The 27,620-nt window shown below is 44.7% G+C and overlaps 1 protein-coding gene across 3 annotated transcripts in view; it reads right to left on the bottom strand.

Moving 5' to 3' along the window:
• The window catches only part of NRG2 (neuregulin 2), a 293,165-nt gene that overhangs the window by 107,354 nt on the left and 158,191 nt on the right, over positions 1 to 27,620 (bottom strand). For all 3 annotated transcript variants that reach the window (XM_038412862.2, XM_043520453.1, XM_043520452.1), the window contains one exon: positions 7,668 to 7,839. In XM_038412862.2, coding sequence (XP_038268790.2) covers positions 7,668 to 7,839 — 172 coding nt within the window. The remainder of the gene's footprint in view (positions 1 to 7,667; positions 7,840 to 27,620) is intronic.

Raw genomic sequence — 27,620 nt, forward strand, 5'->3', positions numbered from 1 at the left:
TAGATCTATGATCTAACTGTAACACAGACACATTTGTAGGATTTCTAAGAAACCAAAAAGTCCAACTCTGTGCAATACCTGGATCCGCTCACCTGGCTCAAGTAGATAAACTGAATATCATGTAGCTTACCATAAGTGGGTCTCTTGGATTAGACCTTGAAACAGAGGGTCCCATCAGCTCTGTGGGAGCATTAGTCTTTGGTGCTTTCTTCAAGAACAGAGGTTTTCGCTGCTCTCCTTGCCCAAGATTTTCCCTTCCCAACATTATCCTCCAAAGGACAATAGAGGTTTGAATCCTCTGCCCCAGGAGGTTCTGGGACACCCTACCTTACTGGGATACCAAGATTCCTACAGGGTATGAGTGGGGTCAGCTATTTAGCCATGGTGGTTCTTGCTACACGTACAGAGTTTAATAGATCCTCATTTGATGCTTGCTTACCACCAATAGCAGCAGTGGGGACAGAGAACCTAACTAGCTGTAAGCTGGAGCTTGATAAGTTCATGAACAGGATAATATGACGGGGTTGCCTGTGAAAGCAATGAACCCCATGGGCCCACAGACCCAGGAGGTCCCTTCCAATTCTATGTCCATATTTGGATCAGAAAGACATTTTTCCAAGGCCATCTTGGTTGGGTTCCCCTGGAACATGGAGTAAGGATCCCCCTCTGCTTTTTGGGAGCCCTTCAGCACTGATGTACTTCAGACCCTCCTGTCTTTTCTTTTGGAGTCTCCCCTGCTCCTACTAGGGCCTGTTTTGGAGTATTTGTATCTGTGATGGGAAAAATATTTGCAGACACAAACAGAGCTCCTGGATCCTTCACCTGGGATTTGAACAGGGCTGTTTGTAATGCGTTTCAGCCAAGGCCAGAAGGCAAAGTACCAAATCACTGCCAAATTCCTGACTGCCTGCCGTCGCAATTTAACTGAGCTAGCAGTTTTGTCCTACCCTCTGTGTGACAAATGAGGGAAAGGGGAAGATCTTCCATGTTAAAGCAAGGGGCAGTCACATTTAGAGCAGCCCTAAGGTTTGCCTGATTACCACTTTGGTAGACAAGTCCCTGGCTCTGCATAGGTAACCAGCCCCATGAAGGAAGAGTCAGAAATGCCAGGGTGCTTTCAAGGCTCTCTCAACAGAAAGCAGGGATAGGAGCAGAGAGCTGGGATGGAGGTCTGTCAGGAGAGGACTTGGGATGCACCTTGGGACTGAGATTTCTTTTCAGGTCAGGCACGCTCTTCACTGGTGACCTAGCAGGACTCCTGCTTTGGGGTGTGTTAAGATTTGGGACTTTTATTCTGCCAGAAGGAAGAGCTTTTATCACCTTACATGTTTCTGGCCTGTCACTGGCCGCAGGCCAACTTTGTGCCATGGAAACTAGTAAATGCAGCATTGTTTCTTGACAGGAGTGTCTTGAGGGAAGAGGATTGGTTCTTCCTCACACTTTTACTTCTGTTACGGGAATTACTGGGCACCCATCACCATGCTACCGAAGCACTCTTTGGGTAGGTGGGAAACCACATTCTTCCAGCAAGCCAGCTTCTCTATCTGTCAGAGGGTTCCAGGCAGGAGGCAAAGGGCTCTCGGGTCAGGGACAGCGGCAGGAAGATGTTACAGCCGGTGGGAAGAAGAGATCTCTGGTTAGAGTGCTAGCCGGATACATAGGAGTCCCAGCTCCAAGACAGATCTTCTGGGGGGGGGGGGGGCATGGAGAAGTCACTTAATCCTTCCGGGCCTCAGTTCTCCCAGCTGTGCTGGGAGTGGGGATAACAGCACTGCCCTATCTCACAGTCCAGTTGTGAGGATAAATTAAAGATTGTGAGGTGCTCAGATACTACACTAACAAGGGCCATATAAATCCTTTGTGCGTACCTAGGATGCTCATGGGTAATTTCTACATAACATCCTAGAGCCCTGTTAACACAAGTTCATTCACAGCCAACACCATCTGCCCTGTATGACTGTATGCATATGCAATTACAGAGGGGCTGGTTACAGTGCCATGGTTTGATAGTATTAATAAGTCCATTCAAAGCCCTCTCTTGACCGACTCTATAACTTTCCATAGGAAGGAGGTGTAAATTAATCACAGAAAGATTGGTGATGAGTGAGACCAATAATTTTTGGGGTGATTTTGAAATCTATAGGATTAAAATTGTTCTAATGGCAAGTAATCAACATTGTAACGTGGTAAAATGGCTCAGGGTGTTGTCAATAATTTCTTTTAGTCACTTCTAATTTTAAAAATGAATACTCTATACCCACCCTAAGGATAGATGTAGTATTTTTCACACTCTTATGCATCGGATATGGTAGCAGAAAATTAACTTTCAGACTTCCAAGTGACCAAACAGTCCTAGATTTATAGACTGTTTCTTTGTCAGCTGTGTCAGGACATACAAAGTCAGAAATGGATGGATTGAGAAGTTACGTGATGCATCAAATGTCAACACTGCTCTGAAAAATGACTAATTGTCAAATCATTATGAATCAGCGCCTGCGGGGTGTGTTGTTCTGCTACCACATTCCCAAGCCTTCCTGGAAGAGAAAGCTTCTCCATAGCTGCTGTCTCTTGCCAACTCTTTACAGTTACTTCCTGTTTATAGGTCAGATGTTCTGTTGTGTAAAGGATTATACATGGAGAAAATGTCATGGAAAATATTTTACATCCAATACTTCCATGATGTTGCATAAAACGAATCAATGTTTCCATTCTATTCATTCCAATAAATTATGCTGGTGGTTATGTTGTCCGGTGTCATGGGACCCCCTAAATGTTATCATGCATGTATAAACCACAACTTGCTTCTGTAGAGCTTTGAATCAGATCTCAAAGTGCTTTACAAAGGTCAGTGTAATGATCCCCATTTTACACTTGGGAAAACTGAAATACAGAAAGATGAAGATTTACCCAAGGAGTAGGCAGTCTCATGGCAGAAGCAATAATGGTGGCTGATAAAGATCTTTACATTGAAGTTCTCACCAAATACAGAATGGTTATAATACAATGAGTTTGCCTAGTTTGGTAGCCTATTGCACAGACCATAAGATTGCTGGGGGAGGGTTCCTCTCCTACACAGGACATGTAGAGCAGACTGTGTAAAGGACCTCTTCCCCACAGGAGAACAGTCTTATCCACAGTATGGTGAACCTTTGGGAAAGCAATGTCAGAGTAAACCTGTGAGGGGCTCCAGGTGGAAGGCAAGGCTGGGAGCAAGATGATCCGATCACCAGACAGGCGACGCGTGTGTTATGTTCAAACACAGTATCTCCCCTCTTCATCACAGAGCTCCCACTACCTCCACACTGAGATGATACGAGACACTCACTGGCCCATGCCATAGCGTCTCCCTTTCACCTAGAGCATCTGCACAGAGAAATACAAAAAAATAAAAAGTGGTGGTTTACTGCATCTGAGAGTTTGCCCTTGGCCTGCATAAGCGGGTGGGTATTTATGCAGCAAGCTGGGCAGGCGTGTGGCGATCTCAGATAAGCCCCTTCCTGATTTTATATATTTATAAAAAAGCAAAGAGTTGTGTACCAGGGCAGCTGCTTTCCAAACACAGTGTGCAGCACCCTGCCAGTCTCCCCTCCTGCAGGGGCTTCTTCAAGTCCGCACCTGCAGTCCAAAGATCATTGAAAACATTCCTCTCCTGGAAGTCCCAGTTTATTTAGTTCCTACACAGTCTGACCCTCCAGGCCCCAGCCCCAGTTCAGTGTCTCTCTCCCCTGGGCAACACAGCATGGGGAGGAGGTGACCAGCTCTCTGTGGAGAAAGAAGTGGTTCAGGACTATTTAGAAAAGCTGGATGAGCACAAGTCCATGAGGCCGGATGCACTGCATCCGAGGGTGTTAAAGGAGTGGGCAGATGTGATTACAGAGCCATTGGGCATTATCTTTGAAAAATCATGGCGATCGGGGGAGGTCCCGGAAGACTGGAAAAAGGCTAATGTAGTGCCCATCTTTTTAAAAGGGAAGAAGGAGGATCCTGGGAACTACAGGCCAGTCAGCCTCACCTCAGTCCCTGGAAAAATCATGGAGAAGGTCCTCAAGGAATCAATTCTGAAGCACTTAGAGGAGAGGAAAGTGATCAGTAACAGTCAGCATGGATTCCCCAAAGGCAAGTCATGCCTGACTAACCTAATTGCCTTCTATGAAGAGATAACTGGCTCTGTGGATGAGGGGAAAGCAGTGGATGTGTTATTCCTTGACTTTAGCAAAGCTTTTGGTATGGTCTCCCACAGTATTCTTGCCAGCAAGTTAAAGAAGTATGGGCTGGATGAATGGACTATAAGGTGGATAGAAAGCTGGCTAGATCATCGGGCTCAATGGATAGTGATCAATGGCTCCATGTCTAGTTGGCAGCTGATATCAAGCAGAGTGACCCAAGGCTCAGTCCTGGGGCCGGTTTTGTTCAATATCTTCATTAATGATCTGGAGGATGGCGTGGACTGCACCTTCAGCAAGTTTGCAGATGACTCTAAACTGGGTGGAGTGGTAGATACGCTGGAGGGTAGCGATAGGATACAGAGGGACCTAGACACATTAGAGGATTGGTCCAAAAGAAATCTGATGAGCTTCAACAAGGACAAGTGCAGAGTCCTGCACTTAGGAAGGAAGAATCCCTTGCACTGCTACAGAGTAGGGACTGAACGGCTAGGAAGCAGTTCTGAAGAAAAGGACTTGGGGGTTACAGTGGACAAGAAGCTGGATATGAGTCAGTGTGCCCTTGTTACCACAAAGGCTAACGGCATTTTGGGCTGTATAAATAGGGGCATTGCCAGCAGATCAAGGGACGTGATCGTTCCCCTCTATTTGACATTGGTGAGGCCTCATCTGGAGTACTGTGTCCAGTTATGGGTCCCACACTACAAGAAGGATGTGGAATTGGAAAGAGTCCAGTGGATGGGAACAAAAATGATTAGGGGGCCAGAGCACATGACTTATGAGGAGAGGCTGATGGAACTGGGATTGTTTAGTCTGCAGAAAGAGAAGAATGAGGGGGATTTGATAGCTGCTTACAACTGCCTGAAAGGGGGTTCCAAAGAGGATGGATCTAGATTGTTCTCAGTGGTAGCAGATGACAGAACAAGGAGTAATGGTCTCAAGTTGCTGTGGGGGATGTTTAGGTTGGATGTTATGAAAAACTTTCACTAGGGGGGTAGTGAAGTACTGGAATGGGTTATCTAGGGAGGTGGTGGAATCTCCTTCCTTGGAGGTTTTCAAGGTCAGGCTTGACAAAGCCCTGGCTGGGATGATTTAGTTGGGGATTAGTCCTGCTTGAGCAGGGGGTTGGACTAGAGCACCTCCTGAGATCCCTTCCAACCCTAATCTTCTATAATTCTATGATTAGGTAGGGAGTCGCCAGCCCTCATTCCCAGAGTTGGGTCCCAATTGAATCACCACTGCCAAGCTTTACTTGGCAGGAGCTTAGTCTTCAGGCTCTGACTTCCAAATTCTCCTAGCATAAGGGTCTTCTTCCTACCTCAGGTGGCTACTTCCAGCCCTCCTAGTTGGGGCAGGTCCCCCAAGCTCAGGGTCTGCCTTGCAAGAACTTTTCCTCACTATCTATTCAGCTTCCTGAACTTGCAACTTCCTGCTGCCCTTTATAGGGGACACCTGTCCTCCAGCAGGGCCCATTAAGGCTGTTAACGGGCACAGGTGGGCTGGAGCAGTTCCTTCTTAAAGGGCTGGGTCCACATTGTGCCTTGCACCTGATTCACAAGATTCAGGCTGCATCACTTACACACACTGCAGATGAGGTACCAGGGCTCCCACCCATAGAAAGACTCTTATTTCCAGGACACTGGGATAGAGGTTAACATGACAGAACTGTGGCCTGGCAGGAGAATTCTTTCCTGCAGCACAAAATGGGGGGCAGGGTCCTCCGGCCCATCACCCTTGGCGGCAGCTGATATATCTCCTGACACGGGTATGCCTCCATCTATATAGGGCAGGAAACTATGGCCCTTCCCTCTGCAGCATTAAACCCTTATTGGGCGGAAAGGGGGATGTCACTGTGGCCACTTCACTGGAGAAGAATCCACATGTTCATCTTCTCATCCTGCTTGGTGCTATGCAATAGACAATGCTGGCCTTAGAGCAGCTCAGGCTTCTGGCCCCTGGAGTTGATCGGAGATGCCATGCATCACCGACTGTGCAACACACATCCTCGCACTGGCTACCCAACTCCACCTGCTCCTGGCTGACTTGACACTGACTCCACTTTAAAAGAACTTCATCCCAGATGTACCAAGTGTTGTCCAAAGGGACCCCTGGGGAACCCCATCCCTTCCCCTGCTACAGAACTAGGAAGATGGTTTCCTCAGAATCACCTTTAGCCACACTAGGAGAAAACAGCTGCTGGACCTTCTGAATTAGCTACTGTATGTAGGGGACAAAAGAGGTAGAACAAGAGGCAAGTTTCCTCCTTGCATTGAAAAGGATTAGATAAGAGAAGGAAGCAGCAATTTTAAGGGAAGGCAGAAAGGATTTAATTCCCACCTTCATAGAATATCAGGGTTGGCAGGGATCTCAGGGGGTGATCTAGTCCAACCCCCTGCTCAAAGCAGGGCCAATCCCCAACTAAGTCATCCCAGCCAGGGTTTTATCAAGCCTGACCTTAAAAACCTCAAAAAAAGGAGGTTCTGCCACCTCCCTAAGTAACGCATTCCAGTGCTTCACCACCCTCTTAGTGGAAGTTTTTCCTAATATCCAACCTAAATCTCCCCCACTGCAACTTGAGACCATTACTCCTTGTTCTGTCATCTGCTACCACTGAGAACAGTCTAGATCCATCCTCTTTGGAACCCCCTTTCAGATAGTTGAAAGCAGCTATCAAATCCCCCCTCACTCTTTTCTTCGGCATACTAAACAATCCCAGTTCCCTCAGCCTCTCCTCATAAGTCATGTGCCCCAACCCCCTAATCATTTTTTCCCTCCGCTGGACTCTCTCCAATTTGTCCACATTCTTTCTGTAGTGGGAGGACAAAAACTGGACCTAATACTCCAGATGTGGCCTCACCAGTGCCGAATGGAGGGGAATAATCACTTCCCTCGGTCTGCTGGCAATGCTCTACTAATCTCCAGTGCTGGGACTCAGAAGACTTCTGTGATGCTTAATAGCCCAGCAAGAGAGCTCTCAGCATTAGCCTTCATAAACTCCTCCATCCTTCTCCCTACAGGAAAGAAGCTGTACTGGTGGAATCCCTGGTGCCCTTCTCCTACTCAAGAAGGTTCTGCAATAGTACACAACAGTTTAGGACAGGAAGTAAAGAGGATTAGTATATCCAATTGAAACAGCAAGTCAAATTTAGGAAATCAGAAATGGAATTTGCCCAGGATGTTGCGGTTCATAATGCTACTCTTGTAAAAATTATTGCAAGTGGTCAGTTTTATTCTTCCAGCAGCACAGTGCTCTCAAACACCATCTCAGGACCTCAGTTAATACTAACTCCGAAAACAGGATGCCACCTACAGCACTGTAGAAATTTTCTGGTGGTCTCCCATCTAAGTACCAACCCAGACCAACCTACTTAGCTTGTGAAATCTGACAGCAGCATCCCTGCAGAAGGTGATATGGGTTCAGGATAAGAGACAATCTGATGTATGACATTTATACCAGACATTTGTTAATTATTACGGTGCAAAGCAATCAAGTTTTAAACTTACTTGCCATTCCCGTACTTTATTCGAATGTCCTTGCTCTTCTTCAGTTCTTTGCCATCTTTATACCACTTGTAGGAGGGCTGGGGATTCCCTGCCGTAGCCTCACATTTCAGCGAAATCTTTTCCCCAACGTGAACATTTGGGCTCTTCAGTTTCTTCAGTTTTGGAGGAACAGCTGTGAAGAGAGACATCAGACTAGTGTGAAAACCTGCCTCTGTAAGGGGCACAGGGCAAGGTAAGTTACACAGTTGAGTTTCCCTCTGCTGGGGCTGTAAGAGAAGCATCTGCATTTACTATGTAATGACTCAGGGGTTGGATCCTTGTCTAAATACTTATCATTAGCGTCATTATTTCTTTAAAAAAGCAAATAGGTGGATTGTCACAGCTGAACATGCTGGGAAGGAAGCGGGCCCCTAACTTCAGATGAAGGGCGGGCTCACCGGTTTCCATCTTTGCCCCACATCAGTTGCAGATTTCCAGACCAATAGCTCCTGTTTTCTCATGCACGAAGGCAGGCTCTGTGCATTTCCAAGTGCACAAAGGAGATGAGATTTTATTCTGCTTCCTGGACCGGCCAGCCAGGCTGAACACAGCGCAGTGGGAGCTCACGATGGATTTTTCTCATTCTGCCATTGCTGCTGCTAACCATTTTGCTACGACATCTTCTTTTGCCTTTGCTGCTGCTGACAGACTTGCTGCTGATCTCACAACCTCTGCTGCTCAGAGCTGTACTATTTGACTACTGAAGGAGAAGGAAATGGGCTAGGGGGTCATTCTCTTCCCCTCTAGCTGCGGGCACTGAGGATTTCCTGGTGCTCATGTGCCTGCCTGTACAATCTGGGGATGTACTGTGCATTTGCTCTTTGCTGCTAAGAGGGGAAGGCTGAAACATGTCCTAGCAGGGGAAACAAGTGCTGGTACAAGTGGTCACTCTGCCATTTGACACTACAGCCAAACAGGACTCCTACACTGAAAACTCTACCTTTGCAAATGGCTAAGGTGGGAGGGGCATCAGTTCCTGGGGCCACAGGTGGAGGCATGACAGAATGGAGATGACTGGGAAAGTCATCACAAAGTCTTTACAAATCCCTAGAAGTGGAACACCTGACAGGTCGACTTCTAGTATGAGACCTGCCTCTGTGTGTGACCTTTATTGGATGCTTCAGAGAAGGGAAATAAATTAACTATACATCTGGAAAATTGGATAAGGTTGTACCATTCGCTCTTAACAACCCATAGCCAGGGATTATATTATGCCCTAAGCATGAGGATCAGCAACCTTTGCAATTTTTGTCTTAACAGCTGTAACTGCAGTCTGTTCTCTTTGAACATGTATTATTTTAAATCTTATCTTTTAAAAGAAAGTCAGTAAGTTATATTTGTCTTAAAATCCTGCAGCAGTGAGTTCCACTTGTTAATTATATATTGTTAATAATAAGGTAAAGTATTTTCACTATGAAATATACATTGGTTGCCTTTGAATTTCACTGAGTGGCCTATCCTTGTGATATGGGACAGCAATAAGAGATAAAGAATCAGATGGGCTTCATTATACCAGTTACTCCTGGGGGAATTTTGCATCACTCATGTGCGCAGAATTCATGGCCCACACAGATTTCTTTGCTTCCCCACAGAAAAATGACTTCTGATGGGGAAGCAAAGGGAAGCTGCAAGACCGGTCACACACCCCTTCCTGGCAGTACAGGCAGGTCAATTTGGCGCCCAGAGCAGCCAGTAGAGAGGTAAATCACTGTCAGGGGTGGGGCTGGGCAGTTGTGAGTGAGAGAGAGAGACACCGTCCCTCTTGCTCACTATTGCAGCATGCTTGGCATGGAGGGGCAGGGCTTTGGGTGTTTTCTGAGGAGGTAGGATTGGGGCAGGTTCTGTCCCCTCAGGCAGAGGAGAATGTAGCAGCCTGCCTGCTTAGTGAATTGTTCCCATTGTTCTTAGTGAATTCCTCCAGCAGTATAAAAAACAGGTATAAAAAATTTAAGGCTTTTTTACGTTGCCAGAGTGGTGTGAAGGAGCCTTATTGTCAAGGACAGTATGGCCTTACACATGCTTATGTTTCTTTAGGGATTCGAACCGGTCTAAATTTTTGAACTGAAAAAATTTCCTATCAAAATGTGCTCCATGAACTGCTTGCTACTGACCTTTCTGGAGATGGTCAGTAGCCAATATAAATTGCGAGTTTGAGTCCCCAGCCCTCACTTGCTCTTCAGTTGCCTATGATGTGACACTGAGCATATGGTTGCATATATTTGTTGACTAATAACTAGAAGTAAAGGGTCAATTCTAGCCACATTACTATTAGACAGAGGGGGTTGGGGATTTCCTCCAATGTTCCCCACACCCATTCTCCATCCATTGTATTGTAGTTTAAATAAATTAACAAAATAATTGAAACCAGCATGATTATATTGTGTTGTTTTGACAAATAAAATAAGCAGAATTTTAAAATATTGTGTGCAGAATTTTTTATTTTTTGGTGCATAATTCCCCCAGGAGTAGCCAGTCATCATTTTACAGACCTCTGTTATACTTCCTCTCTTTCATCTTGCCAAGCTAAATAATCCTAGACTGTTGGGGTTTTTTAAATGCTCTCTTTATTGAAGGTTATTATATACAAATGAAAACAGGCAGAGTAACAACACTATCAGAGACATATACTGAATGTACAGAAAAGTGTAAAGATTATCTTGGAGTTTGTCCAGTATATCCAGGGGCACAAGAAAACATGTGCAGGAGGAAAGGAAGGGAAACGGAGCATGTGGCAAAAGGTACGTATACACTGCACACTCCTTTCGGCGGCATGTAGAGTACATACATGACATCGGCATAAATAGCAGTGTAGTCGGTGAGGCACTGCTTAGGCAAGAAGAGACATGCCAGAACCCTCTGGTTAAGGACCTGGGTATAGACCCTATACAGCTCTGTACACACCCAAGCAGCACCTCCCATGTCTACCCTGCTATTTTTAGCAATGCAGCATCCAGCTGCTGGAGTATTCACCCACTGCAGGGAAAGCTCCAGTGGCGAGGAAAGACTTTGGGAGTAGGGAGGCAGCAAGGAAAGGTTCTGAGAGTTCCCTGCTGCCGAAGCCTTTCTCCGACACAGGTAGCTACATGCTGCAGTGTGGGTGCAGCCTGCTTTTCACTGCAGCACGTAGCCACACATACCCCAGACGCTGCCGCAGGAGCTGTGCAGTGTAGCTGTAGACAAAGAAACATGTGCAGGGAAAGAGAGAGAGGACCAGCACAGCTGGGAGGGGGAATAAACGGAGAGCTGTGGAGCAGGCAGTGCATTTAGTGCAATAAGTGTTCTGTGCTTTTTGAAGAAAGAGAGAACAAAATGCATGAAATACTTCCCTTGCATTATTTCTGCATGTCAGTAGCAATCGTGGTAGTGGTCATCAGGAAGTTATCCAATCGTGAATGGCAGTGGAGGTCTAAGACACCTAGTTGAGAGGTGGTTTACAGAACGAAAAGGTTTTCGACACTTGCCTTACAATTCATCCATTCAGAGGAGAAGTAAAGGATCCTTTTGAGGAGAGAGACGGTGCCGGGGGGGAGAGGGGGTGCACCTGAGCTGCTCAGTTAGAGGAAGGGCTATAGGAGTGGCCTTTCCTCAAGTGTGGCAGGCACTATGAGTCTGGCTACATTCATCTCAAGCCTGGGAAAAGCCCAAAGAGCATGGATGACAGAGGAGTGTGATGGGGCTATGGAGATGCATGTCAACTAGAAATGGGGCAAATGCCCCCTCACGTTTCTCAAACTTGGGAGTTCCAGTAAACTGGAACTTGCATCCCAGGCACCTCTGGTTTTGCAAACTCAAAAAACCTTCTCTTTTACTGATCTTTGCTTTGAAGTGAATCATATACCAAAAAGCATGCATGCAAGTTAAAGGGAAATAGCTCTGTTCTCTCCCCAGAATGCAGGTACATAGAGAACTTGCACTGTGAAAGGTTATTGTGAAAAATAGAAAAATAGGATCATCAAGTCTGTTTGTGTCTGTGTGTGTACAGATTCATAGAGATTAAGGCCAGAAGGGGTCATCATCATCGTCCAATCTGATGACCTGCATCACACAGGCCGAAGAATCTCAAATAGTCATTTCTGCATCAAGCCGATAATCTCTCTTAGAGCTACAGCGTCTCTTTTAAAAAGCTATCCAGTCTTGATTTAAAGAATGCAAATGATAGAGAATCCAACATCTCTCTCAACAAGGTGTTCCACTGGTTAATTAACCTCACTATTAAAAGTGTGACCCTTATTTCTAGTCTGAATTTGTCTAGCTTCAGCTTCCAACCATTGGTTTTCGTTAAACCTTTCTCTACCAGATTAAAGAGCTATCTACCATCAGAAATCTCTTCCCCGTGTAGTTACTTTTAGACCATGATCAATTCACTTCTTAGTTTCCTCTTGGATAAAATAAATAGACTGAAATTGCTTGGTCTCTCACTTAGCAGGATTATTCATTTACATCAAGCTGCCTCCATTAACTTTTAATTAATTTACAGCATTGACGTTAGCCTGGTTCCCATTTTTTGAACCAATTTACTTCATGAAATTCCACTTATGGCTGAAGAAGTTATTGGGAACAGTATGAAGCATGTTAGTATTTAAGTTGTGCTCCCCTTCTTTAATGCTTTGAACAGGGGTTTTCCCCTGCCCAGATTGGGATGGTTAAACCCATTAACTTCATGCCATAAGAAAATGAGCAGTGACAAACATTTAAGGAGAGACAATGGAGGCAAGTTAAATGGTCCCAAGGAAAAACACACTCATCCCTCAGTCCACCAGGTGACAATATCAAGTACAAATGGAAGAGCAGAACAACACTGCTTACAGGTAAAGCTGGGATAATTATTCATGCATATACTTTGAATTCTACACAATAATTTGTATTCAAAGGTATTTGATGGACACCCCCTGCAAAAGCATATTTCAGATCTGGATTGGTCACAAACAATTTCTTTCAACTAGGTTTTTGAGTACTCCAAATTCATGGTATGTGACTATTCACCTAACTTGTATGCTACTATTTCTGCTCCCTGATTCAGCACCTGAAAGTTTTATAAACAGGGGAGGGAAATCAAAACCATTTTGTGATGGGTGTCTGGACACATATTTGCAAGATTTTAGCTTTCTGCAATCATTCTTGTGGCCAATACAGAGGTTCATGGAGAATAAAGAAGAATCAGCTGCAGGTAGAACCAATAAGTATCAGTCCTCCACTGGCTAGAAAGCCTGGAACAGGCAGAAGCCAATCAAGGCCCAGCAGGTTGGATAAAGGGGTCTGGCTAGTTCTTCCAGGGGCCAGTTCTGGGTGAAGCAGGGATAGAGGAGAAAGGATCTCTTCTTAACTTAGCCTCTGACCAGGCCTCTTGGGATAATTCTGCACTTTTTTGTTTGAGTCAGTGAATGAGTTTTGTTTACTTTGAGGAATGTAAGGCCCAGGTGGGTTGACTATTGAGTTGACTATTAATTTGACTTCTGTAAGACTAGGTGAGCTTGTTTCACTAGACGCTCCATTGGCTCAGATGAGCCTGACACACTCAGCTCCTGGAATCAAGTGATTATGTGAGACTCTCTGCTTTCACTTGAAAAAAAAATAAGTAAGTTTCTAGCCCCTGTGGTTGCAGAGAAAAGCTGGAAAATATGAATCTGAAAGTTTCAAAATCCAGGAAACAAATAAAAAAGCCCCACATTTATTATTTTTGAAATCTAATGATTTTTGGATATGTGAGGTTGACAATACGATGCTTGCAAATATTGGTGAATGAAATTAATGGTACTCAGTCGCATGAATTTCACAAATCTTTCTTGAAATTTTTTCCCGCGCTCTAGTGGGTAAGTGTAAGTAGCTACAGGTACATTAATGAATGGGAGCTTGGCTGTTAAGTTTCAAAAGGCCCAGGATTTGGGACTAAATAGGTTTAGCTGCACTAAGACTAGTCCTGTGCGGCTTTTTGCACAGAAATTCAACAAAATCTACTTGAGGTATGAGTAAGGTGACAAGTTCCCCATAAAACATGCTAAAAATCATACACTAAACCTGGTGGAGAAGAGGCTGTGGAGAACCACAAAAGCTGCATGGAAGGAACGCTCATTCTGTAGTCACTGAAATTAAATAGCTCAAACAACCACCAATAGAGGCCTAGAGAACTAAGCTAATACCAAAACCAAACCAGATATGAAAAACACACACATCCAATTCTGTAACCCATCTGAATGTGTTGTCATGCTCCAGCTGTCATCCTCTGCATTCTAAACCAGATTTACTGTTAACACCTTAAGCCCACACAGCAGCAAGACACCAGGATTTGCATACCCATCACCTACTCAATGGCAAACGTCAATTACAAAACTGAAATTTTAGCCCTAACTAAGTTGCCTGGATCTCTTTAAGATCCACCTTATAAGGTCTGATCCAGACATGTTTAATTTACAGTTGTTTATATTTGGTGTTACACTGAAGTGCCTTGATAATAACACATCATATATTTCAGGCACCTAGAGGATGCCCAAAAGCATCTAGGTACCTTAACCAAAAACATAATCATAAATGGGCAGCATGCATAAATGAAACCACACCCCACCTACAATGTACAATATATAAACAACTCCACAACAGGCATAAAGCAGAAGGAAGGAGTCCCAGGAAAGGTGCTTTATAAATTAAGAAATAGTTCATAATATACTCCTTGGCCACCATTTTAAAAAGGGTAAATCAAACATCCTTTGTTGTGGGAGATCCTATAACAGCAGCTCTCAACCTTTGACTCTAGAGCCACACACTAGTTTTAGGACAATATACGTAGCCCACCAATTTGATGAGAGCTCCTTTCATCCTGTCTAATCTCCAGCAGAGCAAGGAGAACACTGATCACAGGAAGGTTCTCCCCACCTCCTGATGCACAAGAAACAATGCAGGAAGCACTATGCAGATGGATCTGGGTGGCTGGGTGATAGCTCTCCAAGCAGCTAGGGAAGAAGGTACTTTAGCTTGGCTTCCAGCAGTCAGAGAGGCAGGAGAATGGGTAAAGAGGAGAGGCAAGTTATGAGCTACAGTCATGGGCGATGCCTTGATGTGCTGTTGCAATGTCTGTGTCAGGCCACCTCTTTCATATCATGACCCCATTACCACAGAAGGGCATAAAGAAAAGGAGGGTGGTTGCCACCTGCTAGACCCAGCATTAGGACTGCAACCCTCAGGCTGTGGAACTCATGTGTTAAAGGACTTCATCAATACATGATGCCATGTTACAATGAAGCAATGTCATACTGCAAATGCTGCAGGATGTTACTTTACAGTGGGATGACTGATGGCATTTGATGCCAAAATTTTAGGGTAGGACTCTGCACTTCTGCAAGGTTGACTACCACTGTCCTTAAGTAATGCCTTCTAAAATGGTGGGGATGCAAAGCACACTCCTCACCCAACATACACATAGTAAACATCTACCCAATCCTCACAATGTGGAAGAGATGTTCAATATTAAACTTACAGTCTTCTCCCAAATCCCACTGTAACCCATCAGTGGGTAATTACAGACTCTGAGTTCAAATAGAGAACATTAAATGTAATCCAGTGTCTGTAATATACATCATGCTTTAGGCAACTTATATTTCCCATTTATGTGAAAAGGATGGTCAGACTTTCTCACAGAATTTAACTCAACTGTCTTTGAAAACAGCAGTGGCTCCCTCAGAATTCCACTGCCATCGGCAGGGCATATGCCAGGTAAACCGCAACATATGATTTTAATTTCCTGGGGGCAACTTTTGACGACTGGCAGGCTCTGCTGTGCTCATCTTTAGGCCTTTTAATTAACACATGACCAGGTCTCTCTCAAATTATGCCTTGTGACAAAGCTCTGTCCTTGTCTCCATGGGTCCCGTATTTCCTTGAAGATTTTCACTAGCCTCAGAGGCTCACTGTGACCCTCCAAGTAACCCTTCTCTCTCTCTAGAGACAAGGGTGACAGTCTACTGAGCCATTTTTATGATAAGCCAGCAAGGGAGGTGAGGAGAAGCTATCCTCCCTTGCACAGTCTCTGTTGTCTCCCAGTCTCAGTGATTAATTGGAGGGCAGGGGCAAAGCGGGGAGCCCAGGCCCACCTTCTACTCCAGACTCCAGCCTAGGGACCCTAAAAGTATCAGCTATGGTAGTTGACTTTTTAGAAAAAGAATGTGTACAATTCCTGGGCTACTTCCCCACAGCAGCCCTCACTTTCTCAAGCTCCACTTCACCCTTACCTTAGGGCCTCCTTCCTTGTGCCTTATATGGTGTGTACTGCTCAGTCTCTCTAACAGCACAACTTCCCCTCACAGCTCCCAACATCCACACCCAGCTGACTAACTGGGAGGCTTTTAACTAGTTTCAGCCAGCCCCTGATTGGCTTCAGGTGCCCCAATCAACCTAGCCTTCTCCCTGCCTTCTGGAAAGTTCTTAATTGACCCCAGGTGTCTTAATTGACCTGGAGCAGCTGCCATTTAACTTATCCTGGTACCAGGGATTTGTTTAACCCGGAGCTAATATATCTATCTCCCACTACTTTTCTATAGCCATCTGGCCTTGCCCTGTCACAGCCTGTTATCTTAGTAATTCCAAGGTGTGATTTGGCACTTCTGGAGTTTCAGCTCCCAGACCCTTGCTACAAAATTGGACAGCACTGCATCCTTAGGCCTGGCTGACATTGAGTGCTGGTGAGGAGGGCTGGAGATACCAGGAACAATGACACGTTGAATATTTCAGGGGCTTAAGGGCATCACTCAAAGAGGTGGTGAGGACCTGACTCCCCACTGGGAATCTCACAGGAGCAGGTCCTTCTACAGCTTAGATGGTGTCTATCTCAGATCTCTCTTTATTTAATGCTGTCGGTCAAATCCTGGTAGTTCAAATCAGAAAAGAAAAAAAGTTAACAAGGGTCTACGGTGATGTAAGCAACATGACCCACTCTGTGAAATTCGTTATCCTAGCAAACAAGAGCTCCATAAGTGCTGTAAAAACAATAGTTGCTAAATTGTGCATTTTCCATCTCTCGCATTCTCATTCTTTGGTTCTCCCTGTCTCTCTCCAAGGGTCACATTACCATAATTAAAGTTCCTGTGTAGGTTTCTGATTTGAGATAGTGTCCTGGGTTGAAATCCTGGCCTCACTGAAGCCAATGGCCAAACACTTACTGACTTCCATGGGACCAGGATTTCAAAAATGTGCATTTAAGATTAGCACATGCTTTTACCACACAACAGTACATACAAGTGCAAAACCTGTGCAGGCAAAGGACCAGTTGGATGTTTACCTGGCCATTTGCACATGCAGTGATCATGACTGCAACAAAGGCATGTGCAAATTATGCATGAGCATTTTTGCATTGTGCATGCAAAATTCTAAAAATCTTGGACCCAAGTGCTTGATTTCTCTATTTTAGCAGTGAATTAATGGGAGCTGGTTTGCATAAAATATAACTGCAGCATATTTGTAATTGTATGTGTTTAATTTTGAATGTGTTTTGGCAGGAAATTCACTTGGAAGTCAGGGTCATAGAATGTAACACCATAAGGAACCTCCAGATCATCTAGTCTGACCTCCTCATATCACAGACCACCAGCACCACCCAGTATCTGCACATTACACCCATGAACCAAAATTAGACCCAGATATTACAGACTAAACTAGTATGTGCCACAGGCAAAGAATAGGAGGGACCGACGTGCACCAATGCCCCAGGTCCCTGCAATGGCAGGAATGGATGAACTGAGATGTGCCCAATGATCCTGGCAAGTGACCTGCATCTCACACTGCAGAGAAAAGTGAAAAAACCCCAAGGTCACTCCCAATCTGACCTGGGGGAAAATTCCTTCCCATCCCCACATATGGGGATCACTTAGACCCTGTGCATGCCAAAGTCAGGCATACCAAGTCAGTCAGCCAAGCACCTGAGAGAGAGAAGTGCAGCCAAATGTAAGCAATCTGATGGAAGAGCAGCATCCATGCTGTTCCTATTAAAACCAATATAGTATCCAGCACAAAGGCAGCAGTTTCTTTCTATATAGAGGACAACACCCATATTCCTAAAGGTAATATCTGATCTGTACATGATTGTTAATAGAATATATTCCAGAATCAAAGTTATGTTTGATTACTAAGAGATATATGTTATGAACTGCTCAGTTTCCAGAACCTTAAAGGGGTTCCTTGAAGGACCCTAATCCTGAAGAGTCATAAACAAGTTTAGGTTTGTAATTAGATGAAGGCTTCTAACCATAAGAGGAGTGAAGTTCTGGAACAGCCTTCCAAAGGTGGAGGCAAAAACCTAACTGGCTTCAAGACTGAGCTTGATAAGTTTATGGAGGGGGTGGTATGATTGGACTGCCTACAATGGCATGTAGCCAATCTGTGACTGCTAGCAGCAAATATCCCCAATGGCTGGAGATGGGGCACTAGACAGGGAGGTGTCTGGCTGGTAGGTCTTGTCCACATATTCAGGGTCTAACTGATCACCATATTTGGGGTCAGATAGGAATTTTCCCCCATGTCAAATTGGCAGAGACTCTGGGAGGTTTTGTCTTCCCCTGCCGCATGGGGCTCAGGTCACTTGCAGGTTTAAACTAAAGTAAATGGTGGATTCTCTGCAACTTGAAGTCTTTATATCATGATTTGAGGACTTCAGTAACTCAGCCATGGGTTAAGGGTCTATCACAGGAGTGGATGGGTGAGATTTTGTGGCCTGCAATGTGCAGGAGGACCGACTAAATGATCATGATAGTACATTCTAGCCTTTAAAGTCTATGAGTAGCTGTACAAGTCTACTAGCATGGGACCAGAGAATCAGTACTGGTCACTTGGTGAAACAGTCCATTAATGCAATCCTTGGATGTATAAATAGGGAAATCTGAAATCTGAGTAGGAAGGTTCTATTACCTCTCTATGTGGCACTGCTGGAATAGTGTGTCCAGTTCTGGTGTCCACAAGTGAACACTGATAAATTGGAGAAGGTTCAGAGAAGAGCCATGAGAAGGATTAAGGGTTGGAAGACCTGCCTTATAATGACAGACACAAGGAGCTCAATCTATTTAGCTTAATAAAGAGAAGGAGCGACCATCACAGTTTATAAATATCTACATGGGGAACAAAAACTTGATAAGGGGCTCTTCAATCTAGCAGAAGAAGGTATAACAAGATCCAATGGCTGGAAGTTGAAGCTAGACAAATTCAGCCTAGAAATAAGGTGCAGATTTTTAACAGTGAGGGTAATTATCCACTGAAACAACAAGAGCCAGGGTGGATTCTCCATCACCAGCAACTTTTAAATCAAGATTGGATGTTTTTTCTAAAAGATCTGCTCTAGTATGAAGAGAAATTAATGTGGGAAAGTTCTCTGGCCCGTGCTATACAATAGGTCAGACTAGATGATCACAGTGGTCCCTTATGGCCTTAGCTACACTTCATTTAACACTGTGCTCTAGTGCTGTACAAACATGGGGGCCTATCATCCCTGACCCAAGAATTTTACAATCTAAGACAAAACAACCTAAATTACTGAAACAAACAAATAAAAAAGCTCATTATGTGACCTAGGAATTAAATGGTCAATTAGTCAGTTATTCATAGGTTTCTGTCATTGTATTTGTTGAAACTGAATGTTACATTTCAAATTTTGGGGATTGATTCTTCCTTCACTTACACTAGGACAAATCAGGAGTCACCACTGAAGTCACTGGAGTTGCACCAGTATTACACAGAAAGGAGAATCAGGGCCTTTCTATCCGATTGCTCATTTGCTCTTTTATAGCACTGTTAGTTGCATAGGTGCTAGCACTAAAGCTGGGGACATACGTAGGATAGCTGTAAATTAAAGGGGAAAAGTAATCCTCTTAGTGGAAACGGTATCTACACAGACTAGCACACTAGAGGGTGCTGATAATTAGAAGAAACTGTGGAAGTTATATTCTCTTGCAGGGAAGTGAAAGAGTGTGGGCATGGGCGGGGGAATTCTGCAGATTGAGGGACAAATTTGCAAACATAAGAGCCTTTGTTGTGTTATATGCATGGAATGTCCACTCCAAACTTGTCCACCAAGTCCCTCAAATTATTCATCCCTGCCTAAAAACTCCCATCTCGTCTATAAGGAGAACAGAAATAAATACATATAATGGAGCCATCAGGGTGTGCACATGCCTTACGGCATAACTGAAAGATATTATCATCAGCCTTGTCCTTCTCTTCTCCCTTTTGTGTGCCTGACATGCACTCATGTCCGTCACGGGTAGGCCATGTCTACACTCCAGCTACCGCAGTGCAGCTGTGCCACTGTAGCATAGACACTTCCTACAGCAATGGATGGGGTTTTTCCATCTATGTAGTTAATCCACCTCTCTGAGAGGCGGTAGCTAGGTTGACAGAAGAATTCTTCCATCGCCCTTGCCACATCTACATTGAGGGTTACGTCAACCTAACTACAGCACTCCAGGAGCAAATTTTTTCACAGCCTTGAGAGACGTAGCTAGGTCAATCTAATTTTTAAGTGTAGACCAGGCCTTAGAGTTGAAGCTGTGTGGAGCAGGGACCATATCTTGTTTTGGGAGGCACCAAGATTTTCGGGTGCTTTTTCACATTACCAACAAATGTCAAAATAGAGTTGGAACTCTGTTCAAGGAATGGATACGTTATCAATGCCTGTACTATTGTGACCTGAAGGTCGTAGGTCAAGTCAAAACCGTAATGCACACAGCACAACCTGCACACGTCACAGGCTAAGAAGTGTTCAAGACCAGGTCACATATTTTAAATGCCCAACACAGGGTTCTCCTCTTTTCACACTGGCTTGCAGCCTTTCGAGGTAACTGATAAGTAAATATTAAGCGTTCTAGTGGAGTTCCTAAAACAAGTTTCCCCTTTGTACTGGCAATTTTTTCAGGGTTAGGTGGGGGGGAAAGAAGGTGGCCTAACTGAAATGACTTCAACATCACTCCAGAAGTTATGTGGCTCAGAACATCCACAATGGTTTGTACAAGCCTATAAGGTGATCTCATAGCTAGAAATATCTATGTTCAGCAATCTCTGAAATGAAGTAAGTGCTCAACAGTCTGTATAAGTGAAACTCAACTAACAGTTTCTAACATTATTGGCAGGGTGGGGGTGGAGAGGAGGAATCTATAAAACCACATACAATAGAATTCCATGATATGTACCAACTGCTTTCAAACTCCATTCCAAGAATTTTTTCAGCCAGTCTCTCAACTCAGGCACTATCTTTAGTAGAATTCCAGACATGGTCATCACAAGGTATTTCCAAAAATGAATGTCACTTTTTATCAGGCTGTCCCCAGGAGGGACCTGGGGCTTGCATTAAAGGCTTGCTTGTTCTTGGTAATTTTCCAGCAGAAAGATGAAAAGTCCCTCTATCAGTTTTAGAAATGCTTTAAGTAGTGGCCCTAAAAGAGTCCTCCAGTACCAACCAAAGGCCTGCTCGCCATCCTCTTGAGGTACCACTTACCTTCCAAACAAAGAAAAAGGAATGTAAACAAAATCGTCCCTTAAGTTAATGACTTTTAAAGAGCCTAAGCAACTTAGGCTTCCAAACCCCATTGAATGTAAATGGAATTTGGGTGCCTAACTCCCTTAGGTCTCTGACAATCTTAGACCGACAGGACACATCAGGCCAAATCCTGCTTGATTTCCTTACATTGTCTCCCCATTGAAGTTCAATGGGCTATTGTGAGAGTCGGGGAAGCGGAGCTTGGCTATCCCATTCGGAGCTATCCAAACCTCAGATTGGTAGCCAATCTGCACCAGCTGAGTAGAAGGAGAGATGGACTCTGTGGAAGAGCAGTCAACAGTACTAACCATCACTCTACCATGGTTAACACCGGGAGAAGGTAGACTTAATATCGAATGGGACCTTCACGGAAAGTCCACCAAGGCACTACAGCAAACTATGTCTTATGTTCGATTAAAATTTGCGGTTTTCCACCCAACATTCCTTTCTGCAACTTCTACATTTGCTAGAACATCAACAGAAGGAATAAAAGGGCAGGGTAAGCAGGTAAGCAAATTCACGTTCTGATGGAGCAAATGCTTGCAAATGTTGAGGGTTTTGCTCAAATCAGTATGATCAGTTCAGGGATCTGGGAAGAGAAATGAAGGTGAGGAAAATGTAGGTAATCTTCTCAGAGATCTTTTGAGTAACAAGTGCAAGCAAACAAAGGCAAATATAATAATAGAGACCAACCAACAGAAGTACGGATGAAGTGGGTGGCAAAAGAATCAGGCATGGGAAGGAAGGCACAATTTTGCATTTTATGCTTGGAAGTATGGAGGGCATCCAAATGCTGTTATGCCCCTGAGCTGACTATCTGGGAAAACTTCCAGAGCATGAGATCCATCTTCCTATTGAATACTCCCTGAGGAAGTGGTGAATCTCATTGCTTGGTGCATTTATAACCTGATTGGACAAACTTTTGTAACTGTGCAAAAGGAAACATCCTTCCAATGGTGGCAGGAATATGGCCTATTATAGTTTCCATAGGTCTTTCAGGGTCTTTCCATCTCCAGAGTCTAATAATTCTTTATGGATTCAAAAAATTCAGCTAAGGAGAAGTAATGGGGGGCAACCAGCCAGGACACAAGAACGTAGCAATATAAACTTAACATGGCACACATTAAATAGAATAAAAACTAGCTGACTGGTCTCAAAATATAATTGTAAATGGGGAATCATCATCAAGCAGGAGTGCTTCTAGAGGGCTCGCACAAGGATCTGTTCTTGGCCCTCTTCTATTGAACAGTTTTATCAATGACCTGGAAGAAAACATAAAATCATCACAGATAAAATCTGCAGATGATACAAAAATTGGGGCGTGGTCAATAAAACGAAGAGGACAGGTCACTAATGAAGAGCATTCTAGATCTCTTGGTAAGCTGGGCGCAAGAAACAATATGTGTTTTAATATGGCCAAATGTAAAGTTATACATCTTGGATCTAAAAACGCAGGCTGTACTTACAGGATGAGGGACTCTAGCCTGAGAAGCAGTGGCTTTGAAAAGATTTGGGAGTCATGGTAGATAATCAGCTGAACATGAGCTCCCAATGTGAAGCTGTGGCCAAAAGGACCAATGCAATCCTTGAATGCATGAACAGGGAAGTCTCTAGTAGGAGTAGAGATCATATTACCTCCGTACTTGGCACTGATGGAACTACTACTGGAATCCTGTGTCCAGTTCTAGTGTCCACAATTCAAAAAGGATGTTGGTAAATCGGAGAAGGTCAAGAGAAGAGCCATGAGAATGATTAAAGGGTTGACTCATGGAACTCAATCTGTTTATCTTAACAGAGAGAAGAAGGCTAAGGAGTGACTTAATCACAGTTTATAACTATCTACATGTGGAACAAAAGAATGAGTTCATCTGTCTAGCAGAGAAGGGCATAATCAGAGCCAATAGCTGGAAGCTGAAGCTAGACAAATTCAGACTAGAAATAAAGCACAATTTTCTTTATCAGGGAGGATAAATAGCCACTGAAACAATTTACCAAGGATGGTGGTAGATTCTCCATCACTGGCCATTTTTTAACCCAGATTGGATGTTTTTCTAGAATATCTGCTCTACGAATTATTTGGGGGCAGTTCTCTGCCTTATGCTATACAGGAGGTCAGACTAGATGGTCACAGTGGGCCCTTCTGGCCTTAGAATCTAAGAACATAGGACTGGATGAGACATCAAGTCCAGTTCCCTGCTGTCGCAGGCAACCACATCACATAATCCTGTTCTTAAATTTATCCAGCTCCATCTTAAAATCAGTTAAATGTCTTGCCCCCACTAACTCTATTGGAAGCCATTCAGAAGTAAGATGGCATCATGTTCCTTCATCCCCCTCTTTCTCTGTTCTCTTCAGTCATTCACTCTAGACCCTTCATCTTCTCCTTTTCCATGCCTCCCTCACCTCTGCTCCATTGATCACATCGAAAGGTATCAGAGATAACTCAGGGAAGAAAAGAACAAAATGGTCTTTTCTTTGCATTTCACGCCTTGCTTCATTCTGGCTGCACAGGTATATTTTTCTAGCTCTGAAATCAGGGACTTTACTAAATTCAAGCTTGTGCCTATGGTTTCCATCACCAACTTTCTTCCCACCCTCCCCTGCCCCCACTTCTTGTAACAGCTGGTCACTATCCACATCTAACTGAAGGGCCCCGAGCAACCATTTCTCCAGGAATTCTTATGGGTCGGAGTCATCAGTTTAGCCAGGGAAACTGAATATTCTTAGTCCCTCCCTGGTTTTCTGCCACTTCTAAGCAGCACTCTCAGAGCCCAATCTTCTACACACTCAAGTATGAGACCTTCTGAATGGTAACTCAGTTGCTGCTCTGAGATTGCACATCTGCTTGGGTGAGTTATTGCTCTATGGTCTTGACTTATGCTTTTGAGATTTGTAACCCAACCCAGTTTGTTAGTTTTTCACATTTCAAATCTACCAATCTTACCACTGGTGGGTTTTGAGTATTAGTTCTTTCTAGTAGACCCTGCATCTCAGCTTTTACTGCTGACATTCACTGGCAGGAAAATTATTATTCATCTTCATAAATGAAGAGCATTTTCCTTCTGCTCCTCCTTTCCTCCACTGATTACTTTTCTCTGTACTTCTTGTCAAGTGGGGAATTTTTGGAACTGGGACTTCTCCTTTCACTGCCCGTCTTCCAGTCTTTACCTTTTGCTCAAGCTGAGCCTTGGAACTGAAAACATGAGATTTTGCTTTCTCTTTTTGGGATGTATAAACAGGAATGTAGCATGTAAGACATGGGAGGTAATTGTCCTGCTTTACTCAGCACTGGTGAGGCCTCAGCTGGTGTCCAATTGTGGGCACCACTTTAAGGAAGTTATGGACAAATTGGAGAGAGTCCAGAGGAGAGTGATAAAAATGATAAAAGCTTTAGAAAGCCTGATCTATACAACATGTTTAGTCTTGAGAAAAGATGACCGAGGGGAAACTTGATAAGAGTCTTCAAATATATTAAGGGTTGTTATAAAAGAGAAGGGTGATCAATTGTTCTCCATGTCCATTGAAAGTAGTACAAGAAGTAATCGGCTTAATCTGCAGCAAGGAAGAGGTAGATTAGATATTAGGAAAAAGCTTTCTAACACTAAGGGTAGTTAAGCTCTGGAATAGTTACCAACAGAGGTTGTGGAATCCCCATCATTGGAGGTTTTTAAGTGGGGATTGGACAAACACCTGTCAGGATGGTCTAGGTGTCCTTGGTCTTGCCTCAGTACAGATGGCTGGGCTAGACAACCTCTTGAGGTCCCTTCCAGCCCCACATTTCTATGATTGTTAGTGGCTGGGTGTTTCTCCAAGACTAAGGGAGGAGATTTTCCAAGGCACAAATGGGACCCGACTCTTATTGCCTAACTGCCCTTTCTGCCTTGGAAAATCTCCCACATTGTTCTCCCTATACCATTAGCATCCTTGCTGTGTCACCCAAACTCAGCAACTGGATTCCTGGGTTCATTCCCCCTTCCATTATGCCAAGAGACCCACTGGATAGCCATTTGCAACTGCAGAAACCCTCCCCAACTTGCATGATACAGAAAAACCCGGACAAAATCCCACCTTGCTACAAGTCGCGCTAAAAGGCAGGCGTCAGACAGGGCTCTCTCTTTCATGCACAAGAATGAGAGCTACTTCCTCCAAGGTGTCCCGCTGCAGAAGGTCCCATCACAGGCGCCAGCCTTATGGACTGTTTGGAGGAGTATTTAGGGATTCACCAGCTCCCAAACAGTCCCAACCTTGTGCGGGTCTCAACTGATCTCAAGCTGAGTGCCCAGTTTAAGACACCTACGGCCAGATTTTTAAAGGCATTGAAGCCTTGCTCCACTCAGGAGCCTAAGCTTCTTTTTTCCAAGTGTCTTTGGTTTTTGAGTCCCATTGACTTTCAGTGAGACCAAGTCAAGGGTGGTGCCACTGAGCAAAGCAATACCCATGACAAGGAAGCATGAAGGCCCAGAGGGACCGAGCACCCACAATTCCAGCTGAAGTCAATGGGCACTGCTGTGGCTCAGCACCTCTGACATCCAGGTTGTGCATTTCAAGCAGGGCAGCCCAGAACGGAGGCTTCTAAAACATCAGGCCATGTTTGAAACTGTTGATCTCAAGCTCTAAGTTTCCCACCAGCAAAACAGGGTGGATTATTCCATCAGTGCCCCCTCCCTCCCTATCTTCCTCCAGTGGGGGGCTGGAAGGCGAGGGCAAGTTGGTTCTGAATCTGGCAGTGCTTTGACACACAGTGTGCTCTCTGGTGCTCAGCTCACAACTCGTGTGCTCTTTTTGCTCCCACACAGCTCATCCATGCAAATGCTTGTGTTCAGGACCCGCCCTCGGCACTAACTGCCCTAAGTAAAGCACCATGTATTTGATTCCTTTTTCTCCCTGCCATACACATCCATCTACTCCAGCCTGTCCCAGCTTTCACTGCTTTTAATAGGGTTATTTAGTTTCAATTTCAACTTTTGCTGATGCCACATTTGTTAAAACTCACTCCAACTCCATTTTGCTTGTTCCTCCTCCTTCCCGTCACTCCCTTCCACTGACTGGATGTGGGGGGATCTTTTACTCCCTCCTTTATTGTTTTCCTCAAGTGCAGAACTTTCTCATCTTTGCTTCTCTCTGCCCATCCCAACCCTTCCACTTCCTCTTTCTCTGTGCTGCCTTTTTGACCTCTCTGCTTTCCTTCTCTCTCTCTCTCTCTCTCTCTCTCTCTCACTGACCCCTTCCTTTTCTCATCCGCTCTGTGCATCCCATCACCCACCTTCCTTATGGTACCCTACAACTCAGACTCTCCCTGCAGTGCCCCTCAGATGCAAACATGCCCATGCACACAGCTGTCCACTCGTACCCTGACTCAGCAGGGTGCTGAAGTACTTGAACTGATGTTGTGCTAAAGCACGGCCTGGGGCAGAAGAGCTTCTGCTGCTGGAGTGGGTTGGAGCCCAATGGAGAGTGGCCAGCCTCCCGCAAGTTGGAGGAGAGAGACTCTGACCTGGCTGAGTGCTTCAATCAGGGTTCAGCCGACTCCTCTGCTGGGTCTAGTCTGCTGCAGGGTGGAGGGCAGGAGATGCAGCAAGGGTGGGATTGGGTGGTGGTTGCTTAGGAAGTGGTAAGGGAAGGCAAGAACCAGGAAGAGCAGTAGGACCCAGAGGGAGGCAGAGCAAGGAGCAGCAGGGGAAGGGTTTTGTTGTTTTTTCCTTGCCAGGTTTATTTGCTGCTGCCCCCTCAATCCTGTTGCCCAAATAATGCATGGGCTGCATGTAGGGCAGGAACAGCCCTGTGTGCCTTGGCACCAGCACCAAACAGGAAATATGGCCAGGGGTTGCCTTACTCAGTGTAATGTATCGAGATGTTTCATGCTGCAAATCATTGAAAAATAGCAGGCTGCCCGCAGGTCTGTCCATTGATACTTCACACTGCTAGGTAAGCAGGGCCCAATGCTCACTATGAGGAACAGTCACGGGCTGAGGCTGATCTCATCAGGATCGGGATAGGACACAGAGCCCTAATGCATGCCATAAGGCAACCCAGGGTACTAGCATCATAACAAGGTGCCCCATGAGATGCATGTCTAGCACCGGAACACCAGCTCCTAATACACAAGCATCTGCCACGTGAGCTGAAGCAGATTCTTTATTCATAGCCATTGTTCCAGCAATGACTTGGTCTCACTGGAGCCTGCAACCAGCCACTAAAGGGGGACACACACACACAGAGCCTCAAAAAATTGACCTGAATGAAAAAAGGTTCCTTAATAACAAATCAGTGGAATTTCCAATATATTTATCCTCCATTCTCATAAGGAATATATAGAGAAAAAGTAAGCTTCCAAAACCTTATTTAGATGCAATTGTTGTTATTTCAGCTGCTCCATTCAGTGAAAGGGGGGCACCGCCTCTATATAGCTG

Source organism: Dermochelys coriacea, chromosome 8 (assembly GCF_009764565.3).
Source record: "Dermochelys coriacea isolate rDerCor1 chromosome 8, rDerCor1.pri.v4, whole genome shotgun sequence".
Lineage (NCBI taxonomy): Eukaryota > Metazoa > Chordata > Testudines > Dermochelyidae > Dermochelys > Dermochelys coriacea.